This window comes from Furipterus horrens, unplaced genomic scaffold (assembly GCF_987537825.1).
Source record: "Furipterus horrens unplaced genomic scaffold, mFurHor1.1.pri manual_scaffold_3, whole genome shotgun sequence".
In the NCBI taxonomy this organism is placed as follows: domain Eukaryota; kingdom Metazoa; phylum Chordata; class Mammalia; order Chiroptera; family Furipteridae; genus Furipterus; species Furipterus horrens.
Genome location: NW_028327173.1, coordinates 158,943,212 through 158,955,293, shown reverse-complemented (window position 1 = coordinate 158,955,293; position 12,082 = coordinate 158,943,212). Strand labels below are relative to the sequence as shown.

At 35.5% G+C, this 12,082-nt stretch overlaps 1 protein-coding gene across 1 annotated transcript in view; it reads right to left on the bottom strand.

The window, feature by feature from the left end:
- Positions 1-1,367: 1,367 nt before the first annotated feature.
- Positions 1,368-12,082, bottom strand: part of UNC13C (unc-13 homolog C) — a 496,691-nt gene continuing 485,976 nt past the window's right edge. The window contains exons 30-32 of the mRNA XM_090270625.1: positions 7,206-7,298; positions 5,615-5,774; positions 1,368-3,142 (exon numbers count right to left, since the gene is read on the bottom strand). Of these exons, the coding sequence (XP_090126751.1) occupies positions 2,857-3,142; positions 5,615-5,774; positions 7,206-7,298 (539 nt within the window). The 3' untranslated portion in view covers positions 1,368-2,856. The remainder of the gene's footprint in view (positions 3,143-5,614; positions 5,775-7,205; positions 7,299-12,082) is intronic.

Below are 12,082 nucleotides of genomic sequence, written 5' to 3'. Positions count from 1 at the left end.
ATATCTTGACTTTTCATTTCCATTGAGAATATCTCTAAATATATTTATCGTCATTGGTTTTTCATTTCTGTGAATTGCTTTTCCATGTGTCCAATAATTCTCCCAGTGGTAACAGGGAAATCAGATACCATCCAAGGATATTTCCTGAGTTCTGTATAAATATAATTATTTTTACTAATTTGAGTGTAAAAATTAAATATAGTATAGCAGTCCATTAAAGGACTAGTGTAGTCATATCTTTATATGATTTAGAGAAATTCAAAGGAGAAACTAAACCTCGCTTGAAGCATTCTTTTAAAAGACTAAATGAAAAGCAATAAGCTAGAATTGTCACTTATAAATATGCCTCATTTGAGGGAAATTAAAAATATAAATTATCCTAGAAATAGATTAATTGGAGCAGATTGTGATGGGGACATCTGATTACTTATCTTAAATAATCATTCATTAGGGTTCCTTCAAATAGTAAATGCTCCACTATGACTTTAAATACTTCATTTTTACCCATATTTGATTTTCATTTCTTTAAAACCTCTAATTAAAGGTTCATCTATAGATAAATAGCAGAGCTTTATCTTTGAGCATTTTATCTAGAATGAGATAACCAGCCCAACACTTGAATGGAGCCCATAGTTGACAGAGATTGCTGTGAGCCTCAGAGTGATTACTAATTTGAATATGTAAGCACAACAGGCTTTGGTCTGGAGACAACAGAAATACTTCTCTTGGGAGAAAAGGCTGTAGAATTTATAAGTATTCCAATATTAGTACCTGTACTTTATGATATTAATAAGTAGACTTAATTCATGCTGTCCTTAGATACATACTTTATACAAAAAAGAAAATGGATAGATATAATTAAACAAATACTAGAAAAAATACTTAGCTTAGCATTTTTTAAGTGATCAGTACAAACCCAAAAGATTATTTATTCAAGTGTATCATATTTATGACATTTATGTGCTCCTAAAGAGCTCAAGTCAATTTTCTGTAAAATCATTATAAGATAAATCTAGAGTGAATCCTTCACTAAAATGATGAAACATTTTGTAATGTTGCTTGTTTATATGTTGAATGTTGAATTTTCTTATGGAACTTAATAGTATTCAGAGGCATACTGTTAGATACACCAGTTCTTCCTTGTTTTCAGTTTCATTATCTTGTAATATATATAGCTGTTTCCATGAATACAACTCCTGGAAATTTTTTTTTCAAATTCTATTGAGATATTAGAACCAAACAATTTAAAGATTGTTCTAGCCAGTAAAAAACACACAAAAAACACCTGGAGTTTTTATCCCTAAATAATGAAATGATGTGGCATAAGTTAAATGAGAAGGCAGAAAATACAATATAGTATTGCATGTGCTCAATATATATCCATTTATTAATGCATATGCCAGAGGATCACATTGTACTATGCACTTGGAGAATTCAATAACAAAGCAATTGCTTAACAATTTAATATGAATTTGCGGCTCATACTGGTCTGTGTTTTCACACCCAGTAGTAGAATGATTCTGAGAGTCATGGTAATATTAATTTTTGTTCTTAACATATCAGACCAGCTTGTTTGCAAAACACAATCATTTTAACTAGTTCTTGTTTCTGTATGTATATGTTGTCCACTAACAGTTATGAGCATAAGTTTCAAAGAACTGTTTTAGAGCCAAGTATTTATGTAGACTCTAGAAAGTCAAACCATAAAAAGAAAATGCAAATATTCACAAATTATTTCATATTCAAAATTCAACCTAGTTATGTACCACACTGCAATGCTTTCCTGTTTCATCAGATGCACCTTGGTCTTATAAGTAACATAAATTATAAAATTGTAAGCAATTTCTTCAGACTTTGTTTTACAATTTTCATTAAACAGGTGAAGACATGACTTTTTGCTCCAGTGCAATATATAGTAATGCTGTATTCAGTACAAATCATTGAATATTTTTAAGAGAAAAAAAGCATTTAACTGATCATAGCACTAAGTAATTAAGCAGTTAGTCATAACTGTCAGAGGGAAAACACTGAAAGTATAGTTAATTATTTACCACAGGTACTTTTTAAGAAAACCTTCCATTGCATGACTTTCTAAAGAATAAAGTTTGATGAAGCCAAGACATAATGCTGGATGGCAAATGCTTCATTAACTTTTAAACAAATGTGATGTGACCTTGGCAGTTTAGAAGAACAAAGTTTTGTCAATATATCAAACATTGTTAACAAACTCTGTTTAGCATTGCTTTGTATAAGTTTGCTTTAATAGCATTTCTTCACAGTGATATTTCAGAAAGGTTGGAAACTGGTCAGCATAAAATATTTCCCACCTTTTCTACTTTAATTTGTATGCAAAAATCATCACAATATATCTGCGACTATAAAATTACAAATGCTTTCTAGTGTTGACCACATTTCTAATTATGCTAGAAAAGGGTATTTGTAAGACATCTACAATGAGGTAAGTCTAAATGAAACAGAGGAACAAATCCTTTCTGACCCATGGGCAATATAAACTAATTTAACAAGGACAACTAATAGAGAAACTCAAAAGACTGTTTTTTAGTATGCTTGCTAGATGAGAAAATGTTAAAGAAATAAAATGAACATTTTAAAAGATTTTCTGGATATTTTACTTTACATCATAATTTTGGCACTTCATGGAACATTTACTTCCCAAAGACCATAAATGGTATAAAAGTTCAGCAGGTTTTCCACATACCTTTTAAACATTGTATGTGAGTACTGGCAAACACTGAAACATAGTGAAATAAACATTCCCATGTATTTGCACATGCATGCAGTAGTCAAACAATTATAGTTTATGAATTCTCAAAGATGGTATCTTCACTCTTCCTTTCAAGCACTCTCTTCAGCAGATCTTGTTTCTGATTTCAGTCTTACAAATTCTTTAGCTACATCATCGTTGGACCTCTGAGAGAGTATTCTGAGAATAGTCAAACCGGTTTCATCCATAGAAACATTCTTCAGAAGGGGATACCATGCCCCATAGCTTCCCTTTTCTGCTATGTTCTGTAGCTGAATTACCGTCATTCCAATAATTCTATCTTCTCGGGCAAAGCAGTAATCCTTAACTGCGAGATGAAGTTCATAGGCCCCTGGATGGTTTTCATTACCCAGAATGCTGTGTGGATTAAAATGAATTTTGAGCAAAAATTTTATTTCACCTAGGGATCAATACAGTTCTAAAAATACTGTTAAAAAATGTTATAAATTGCTCATATTATCATATTGACAAATAGAGTAACATTGTATTTTAATTCTGATGCATATATGCTTTAAATTTTACTTAGATTGGCTTTACATAGATATTACTTACAACCTAATTTAAAAACTTCTTCTTTCCCTAGCTAGAACTAGGAAATCCATCTAAATGTGCTTTACTGCCTTGATGTTAAGCCTATCAATAGAATCTGGAATTAAAATATTATGCTGTACTTAATTGTTGGAGGCAGGGTCTCCCCACTGATATAGGGGTAAGGGGGGGTTGCTAGGGATCATGGGAGTGAGGCTAGGGAAAGGGGTACATCTTGGAAGAATTTCTGTGCCATTTTAACATCAGTTATAACCTCTTTTCTCAGGCTCCTGGTTATGCTGATATAGCTAGGAGCCTTTTCTCAGGGGAATACACTGCACAGACTATCAAACACTATTTACAAGATTCTCAATTGGATACAAACCTCCAGAGAAAATTAGTTCCAGCAGAGACTGGTGCTTCAGTACCAATTCTTTCTCATGGTAACAGGCTTGTCAAGTGTGGGGCTGAGGATGGCTTCTACTAGTAACAACCCAAGACTACTTGTCAGTGCACAACTGAGCATAATGCAGAAGGCTGGGTGGTGATCTGCTGAGAATAATGGTCTCCTGCCCTTTACTTTAAATTCACCCTCAGACATTGTTGACTTTCTGATAAATGCACACCTATTCCTCAGCAGAACAGGCTTCCACATTCCTTCCTTTTCTAAGTGACTTTTTCTAAACAAATACTTTGCAGACTCAAACTTTCATGAGCTTGGTCTCGTGTCTCCCTCTATCTGTGCCTAGGTTAGCTCATCTAGACTTATGGAATTAATTACATCTATATGCATATCATCCTATTTGATATTTCCTCTTTGGTGTCCAATATGAATTTCAAAATCAATAGATTTAAAACAAAATCTTTGGTCTCCTTATCTCTTGTCCCTACTCTCCCATCTCAGTAAATATCTACCTAAATGATAGTGCCCCCAAATCTAGGGAGCATCCTTGATTTCCTTCAGTATCAGGTAACTTCCGTTTGCCCCAGTTGAATCTACTCTCCGTCTTTCTCCTTGTGCTTTGTAGTAGACTGCTGGCAAGCAGAGATGATGATAGACTTTATGTGTATTCTGGCTTCCAATAAGGTCAGAGTCTTTGTCGGCTCCTTGCCTGTGAGGCTGCCTCAATTAGGCTGTTTCTCTCCATGGAAGGCCACTGCTCCTTTTTGGTGGCTAACTGCACATGAAGTTTTCACTTCCCCAAATCTTAACAATAGCTTGTTCTTTTCTTGCTCAGGTGTGGTAGGAGCAACAGCCTGACTATTACTGGCTGCAGGTTACTTCACTATTTCTGGTAGTTCCTCTACTCTCACATCTTTGTAAATTCCTTTGTAAATAGATCTGTCTTGAAATATCCTAAATTGAATGTTCTTGGGAACCTAATTATACACTCTTTCATGTTCTACCTCCAGTCCACTGCAAGTGCTATAGAATCTACTTCCAATACATATCCAGAATCTTTCTACTACTTACTTCCATTTCCCTACTACCATCTGGTCAGTCAGGGTTATCTCATACCTGGACTACTGCAATAGCCTTCTAACTTACCATTCCATATTTGGGCCTGCTTCCCTGTATGCCTCTATTCAGCGAACAGTCATTTAAAGGTGGAAATCAGATTGTTCATTTCCTTATCTGAAAATCCTTGAAGGTCTTCTATTGGACTGAGAATATAACCTTGTCTCCTTTACCCTGACTGAAAAACCCTGTACCCTGACCACCACTTCAAATTCAGTTCATCTTACTCTATATACTGCCCACTATATACTGTTTCTTAAATATACCAGGCAGGCTCCTACTTTAGAGTCCTTACACTAGCAATTTTGCTTGGTCTGGAATGCTTTCAACGCCCTTCTCTGCATGACTGTTTATTTTTTAATTTTTTAATTTCAGGTCCCTATTTCAAAGTCACACGCTCGGAGAGTCTTCTATGAACACCCAATCTAAGTAGCCAAGTAAGCACTCTATTACATCACATAGTTTTAATTCTCTGCATAATACTGTCATAATATATATTTTTATTTATTTGGAATTTTGTTTATAATATGTTCCTCGTCTCCCATGAGAGCAGAGAAATCCTATTATATATCCTCAATGCTTATAATATTGCTTGATACATGGTAGACATTGAACAGATACTGAGTAAATAGAAGGAACTAAAAACATATCCTGTTTCATCTGCCTGAGATCAGTGATGAACAAGGATGCTTATACTTATAGTTTTGCTTTCCTTAGCAAATACCAGTGCCATTACTACCCTGAATTGCCTTGTTGAATAAATGAGTTGCGTTATGACTTACAACTGAAATGTTTCATTGTACTTGGGTGACCAGGTGTTGCTTTTTGTCTTTGTGCCTTGTTTTCTCTTCTTATCTCCAAGGTTGGGTCCCAGCATACAAACTTCCACAAATGGGCGGAACATTGCAGTGGTCTGCCAGTTTAGGTTATTAATAGCCATCACTAAAAACAAAAAAAGGAAAGGGATACAAAGTATTAGCAAATGAATGTGTGGAATCTTTGCCTCTCTCCAGTCTTTAGAATAAATTTTTATTTTAGAAAATGATGCATGGAGCCATGATTTGCATTTGCTAGTGTCCTAAACCCAATGACAAGAAAACATGCTTGAAGAAAAACAATTTCCTCTCTGCAATTCACCCTTGATGGGACTGTCAAATCTTAGCTGCATGTCGTTGGTGTAGCAAAAAGTTATTCCTCTTGTATATGTAGAAACAATGTTTTTCAATTATGATTATGTTCATCATGAAATATTTAGAAAATATAAGAAAATAGATTTAAAATCTATAATTTATCAGAGAAAATATTATGAGTATGGTTTCAATATTATTTTATATATAGAATGGGATTATAATATATCACAGTCTTATAAGTAGCTTTTTTAAAAAGTTCATCATGGATATCTTTCTAATTCACTATATATTTTCTAACTGCATATATTCCACTATATGGTTATGTCATCCTATATTTAACAAATACCTTGTTGTTAAACACAGTTGTTTCCTAATTTCAGGCACCATAAATAATTCTTAAATGTATCTACTCATATGTATACTTTGCCCATTCTTTAATGATGATATCTTAATGAAGTGTCTTATAATTAAAATTGCTAATGCAAAGTTTCATAAAATTTTGGGCATTTTCTATATGATGGCAAAATACTTTATAATACTGGCATGTATAGACACGCACATTTATGTGCATGCTTACCTATACTATACAAAATCTATTATATACTATAGCAGTGTTATTTTAATAATACAAAGATATATTATGTAATACAATTTTAAAATATATTAGAAGGCCATGGTTTTGATTAAAGTAGATATTATTTAAAGTGACTAAATCTGTACTATGGTTCTGTTGAGCAAAATATTGACCATTAAATTCTACCTTTGAAATGACCCTTGCATTCAGATGGTGTTTTTACAATATAGAACCAATTAATTAAACCACTCATTCAAAAATAAAATCAAACCAGTTGTTGGAAATCACATATAAAAAGAAGTAGGTAGACTATGTGACTATTAAGAACATACTGACTTAACCTAAAATTTGATTTACAAGTTATAGAGCCAACCATAGCACTAATATTCAATATGTATCATAACATTAACACTGAAACACACAGTTTTGAAATGTAATCACCAATGTATTTAAACCATTTAGATATTTCAAATTATATAGGCTAATTATCTGTGCAATTTATTTGTTTTTAAATAAAATCTGGTTCAAGAAGAAATTCTAAACATGCCCTAAAATCATGTAATATATATATTTAAAAACAGAGATCTAAGAAAAAATAACATTTTAATACTATTTTTGCAGAAATTAAAGTCTTCTGAGCTGTTTGATCTATCTGGACGTGGAATATACCTTTGACAGTGACTTTGTGCTCTCCAGTTCCTGGGGTGGTGGTGATGTCCACGTGAACAGATATCTGACCCACTGAATCTTTTGAGGAACGGCCTGAAAATGAGCAGAAGTTTACTGACCTGAACTTTCAGACTACTTAATAATGGATATCTACATTCTCTGCATTAGGGACTTTAAACTGTCCCTTCCTGGAAAGGAACAGTTCTTTTCATTAATAGCACATATTAGATATTGATAAATGTTCATTAAATTTGCTGTACAGGTTTGAGAGTTAGATATAATCATATTTTGTCCACTGAGTTAAAATTTCTTATGCTCCTCAGATACTGTATTATTATTATTAAAAGAATTTGCAGTTGCCTTGGTAGGCACTTAATAAATCTCTATTTGTTGCTTATAAAAAAAAATGCATCATTGCCTGTCATTCCTTTGTTCAGAGCTTTGCTATGGGACACAAAGATGGCACTCTAGAGTACCTGTCCTCCTGAAGTCCACAGTAGGTGAGGAGAGACCAACATATAAAGATATTGCTGCAATATAATGTGATAAGTTCTATGATATATTTCTAAGGTCTACTAATGATGTAAAATTTAGTCATTTCTACCCTGGTAAAAATTAGTCATGTTAAGCATACTATTTTGGAAGGAAAGTGCCTGTCATTTGGGGTCAGATAAACTTAAATTGCAATTATAGTTATAGGACTTCCGGCCAAGATGGTGGCCTAGACAAACATGCTGCATCTCCCTCCACAACTAAGAAGGAATACAACTACCTCAAAACTAGAGACAACCAGAAGTTCCAGAAACTCGAGCTCTATGGAGTCCAACAAACAAAGATATAAAGAAGAAATACTCATCCAGACAGGTAGGAGGGGTGGAGCTGGGGCAGAGAGGACACAGTGTGGTGGTAGCAGCAGCAGTGGCAGTGGCAGCCCAGTGGAAAGCACAGCCACACATTTGAAAAAGTCGGGAGGGACACCTGGGGAGCACTCCCAGCTCACAGTCCCAGCACTGGGGAAAATAAAGCCTTACTGCTTCTGACTGCAAACCAATGGGGGTTAGGATGGAGGAAGAAACTGCCAGTCTCTCAGCAGTGTCCGCTTGTTTAAAGGGCCCCCATGGTTCTAGAACATCCACAGACCCACCCACTCTGGGAATGACGGACAGGGCAACAACTAGAGAGGCTCCCGTCCTACACAGTAGTGGAAGAAGTGCCTGGAAAAGGGGTGAGTGCTAAACAAGTGGCATTGTTCCCTCTCAGACCCCTCCCCCACATATAGTACCACAACGTGGTGAAATGGGTCACCCTGTACTGACGAATACCTAAGGTTCAGCCCCTTCCAATGTAACAAGTGCAACAGCTCTACCTAAGACACAGAGGAAAAAAAAACACAGGAGCCTGTCAAGTTGAGGAGACAGAGAAGTATGACCCAAAACAGGGAACGGATCAAAGTTCCAGTGGGAGAACTAAGAGACAAGGAGGGGGCCAACCTCACAGACACAGAGTTTAAAACACTGGTGGTAAAGATGCTCACAGACTGGACGGATATCCGTAAGTATGGTAAACACATAAGGGAAGAAGTGAAAGCTATGCTAAATGAAGCGAAGGAAAATCCACACAAAACCAGTGGTGAAGGGAAGGAAACCGGGGTTCAAATCAATGATTTGGAACATAAAGAAGAAGAACATAGTCAAGCAGTTTAGAATGAGGAAACAAGAATTGAAAAAAATGAGATGCTTAGGAACCTCTGGGACAACTTTAAATGTGCAAACATCCAAACCACAAGGGCACCAGAAGGAGAAGAGGAAGAGCAAGAAGTTGAAAACTTATGTGAGAAAATAATGAAGGAAAACTTCTCAAATTTGGTGAAAGAAATAGACATACAAGTTCAGGAAGCACACAGAGTCCCAAACAAGCTAGACCCAAATAGGACCACACCAAGACACATCATCATTAAAATGCCAAAGGTTGAAGATAAAGAGACAATCTTAAAAGCAGCAAGAGAAAAGCAGAGAACTACCCACAAAGGGTTGCCTATAAGACTATCATCTGATTTCTCAAAAGAAACTTTGCAGGCAAGAAGGGACTGGCATGAAGTATTCAATGTGATGAAAAGCAAGGACTTACAACCAAGGTTACTCTATCCAGCAAAGCTATCATTTAGAATGGAAGGACAGATAACGTGCTTCCCAGACAGGGTAAAGCTAAAGAAGTTCATTATCACCAAGCCATTATTATATGAAATGTCAAAGGGATTTACTTAAGAAAAGATCAAAATTATGAACATTAAAATGACAACAAACTCACAACTATCAACAGCTGAATCTAGAAAATAAAAACAAAATCCAACTAAGCAAACCAGAATAGGAACAGAATCAATGGTATGGGGATCATTTGGAGGGTTATCAGCTGGGAGGGGGAAGGGAGAGAAATGAGGAAATGGTGCAGGGATTTAGAAGCATAATTAGTTGGTACAAAATAGACATGGGGAAGTTATGCATAATATAGGAAAGGGTGAAGCCAACCAACTTATATGCATGACTCATAGACATGAACTAAGAGGGTTGGGATTGCTGGAGGGACGAGGAGTACTGGGAATAGGGGAGCAAAGGGGAAAAATTGTGATACTGTAACAATATAGTCAATAAAATATACTGGAAAAAAATCATATTTTTGCCATAAACCATTCAATGAAAGATTAATACTAAATGACTGTACTCATAAGTGGAATCTAATGAACAAAGTAAACTAACAAGCAAAAAATAGAATTAGAGGCATAGAAACATGGACCGTCCTGACAGCTGCAAGAGGGGGAAGGACTGGTTGGAAGAAGGTGAAGGGACTAGTCAAAGAACATATTTGTATGACCCATGGACATGGACAACGGCGTTGGGATTGCCTGAGGGAGTGGGGGGGGGTTGGGTGAAGCAGGGGCAAAGGGAGAAAAATTGGGACAACTTTAATTGTATAAACAATAGAATAGTTTATAAAAACCATCAAAAATATCTTTCAAGGTAAAAACAAATAAAAACAAACAAATAAACCAAAACCAAAACAAATCATAGTTATGCCACTTTTGTTCTGTGATAAAAATTTTCTGTTCTAAAGTCTCAATTTTCTCATTTGTAAAATAAGAATGATAACACCAACCTCTTAGTGTATGTTTATATATAAACGTATATACACACATATCTACTAACATATCATCTATGAACATACACATTTTTTTCCACAACCAGAAGCACCAACTCTATCCTTTACCTTACTTTATTTAGTCTTTTTTATCTAAAAACATATTATGAAGATCATTCCATTTCAGTGTATATAAAGATATCTCTTATTCTTTAACATAGCCTAGAATATCACAGAACTAACCACAAAATAAATATTTAATGAGTATTTACTTAAAACTAAATTACTGAGCTGTTTACAAGTAATTAAAACAGTAAAATATTTAAAACCTTTAAAATAATGTTTGGCCTTAATTCCGTTATATGGCTATGCCATAATTTAACCATATTTCAGTTGTTTCCAATCCCTTGCTATATATCCCTTGCCAAACTATAACAAATAATTATTTTTATACTTACCCATTTATCTATAGTATAATTTCTAGAAGTAAAATTTGTCAATTTGGAATTTTACTTTTTCCCCAAAGAAATTTTAACAACTTATGCTTTTATATGCAATATATAAGATTTACAAGAACCATACTTTTCTAAAATAAATGGCTAATGACAAAATCTGAAATCAGAAGGTTCTAAGAGACTTTCGATTTTTTAACCTCAGAGAATCACTGAATTTAGGCCTGAACCTCTCAGTAGGACCTACTGAGAAGAGCCAGTCACCACAAGGATCTTCCTCCTTACACCCTGGCCATTTGATAATAAAATGATTGAAAGATAGAAAATGATCACTTTGGGCATTAATAAAGGGGCTACTCTTTGCTCCTGGGGAAAGGAAGAGGGAACATGTTTCTTTTTCCTGAGGTGAAGAAAACTCCAAAGAAAATACTCCTAAACTCTGGAAGTGCCAGCAAAATGGGCACTTCATTTTTGAATTGGTCACTTACCTAGCAGACAGCAAGACCCAAGCATGGCCAAGTGGGGGACAATAGCCACAGAGTGTGCCAGGAGCACCTCCTTAAATTCATGATTGTTATGAAGTATGGGTGATGGTTTCTGAATGGGCCTCAAGTGCCAGGGTTGGGGACAAGAGAGGGAAGATGTGATCATGGACTGTGGTCTTGTCAGGGATTGTCACAGATAGGGCAAAGAGGCACCTTTGAGACACATAGCATGCCAGTACCAGCTGAAGTGCAGCAGGAATAAGTGGCCACGTGCTGAGCCTTGGAAGAGTCTATCAGTGTCCCAAGTTGCTATTTGGAAATGAGTCACAGACCGCCAGCTTTACAAGCTTTTACTTTCCCAAAGACTCAATGACCCTTAGATAAATAATGTCACTACTAGTCACCACTGATGTTTAAATAAAGAGTCACTTGTCTTTTTCCTCTCTTTACTTCCTTTTCAACACCAGGGAAACTACTACCAGAAGAAATAGGAAAGGTTCACATGAGAGAAGTCCATGACTTCCTCCTACTGATTAGAGTCACCATTTTTGCCTGCTTATATATAGAGAAGGGACCTCTGAATCCAGTAAGTGATTACAGATATAACCTGAACAGGATGAAATCTTAAAAACTGTAATAACTTTCTAATAGGCAAGCCGCTAATATGGCACATGGACCTGGACTGTGATATCAGTAAGGGAGGTGTCTGTGCAGTAGAAAGTGAGTTCCTTGCTAGGTGACAGCTTCTTTTCTGGTCCTGGTAGTTTTTTCTTCCCCTCATTACTGTTGTTTAATGGAGGTTAGTTTA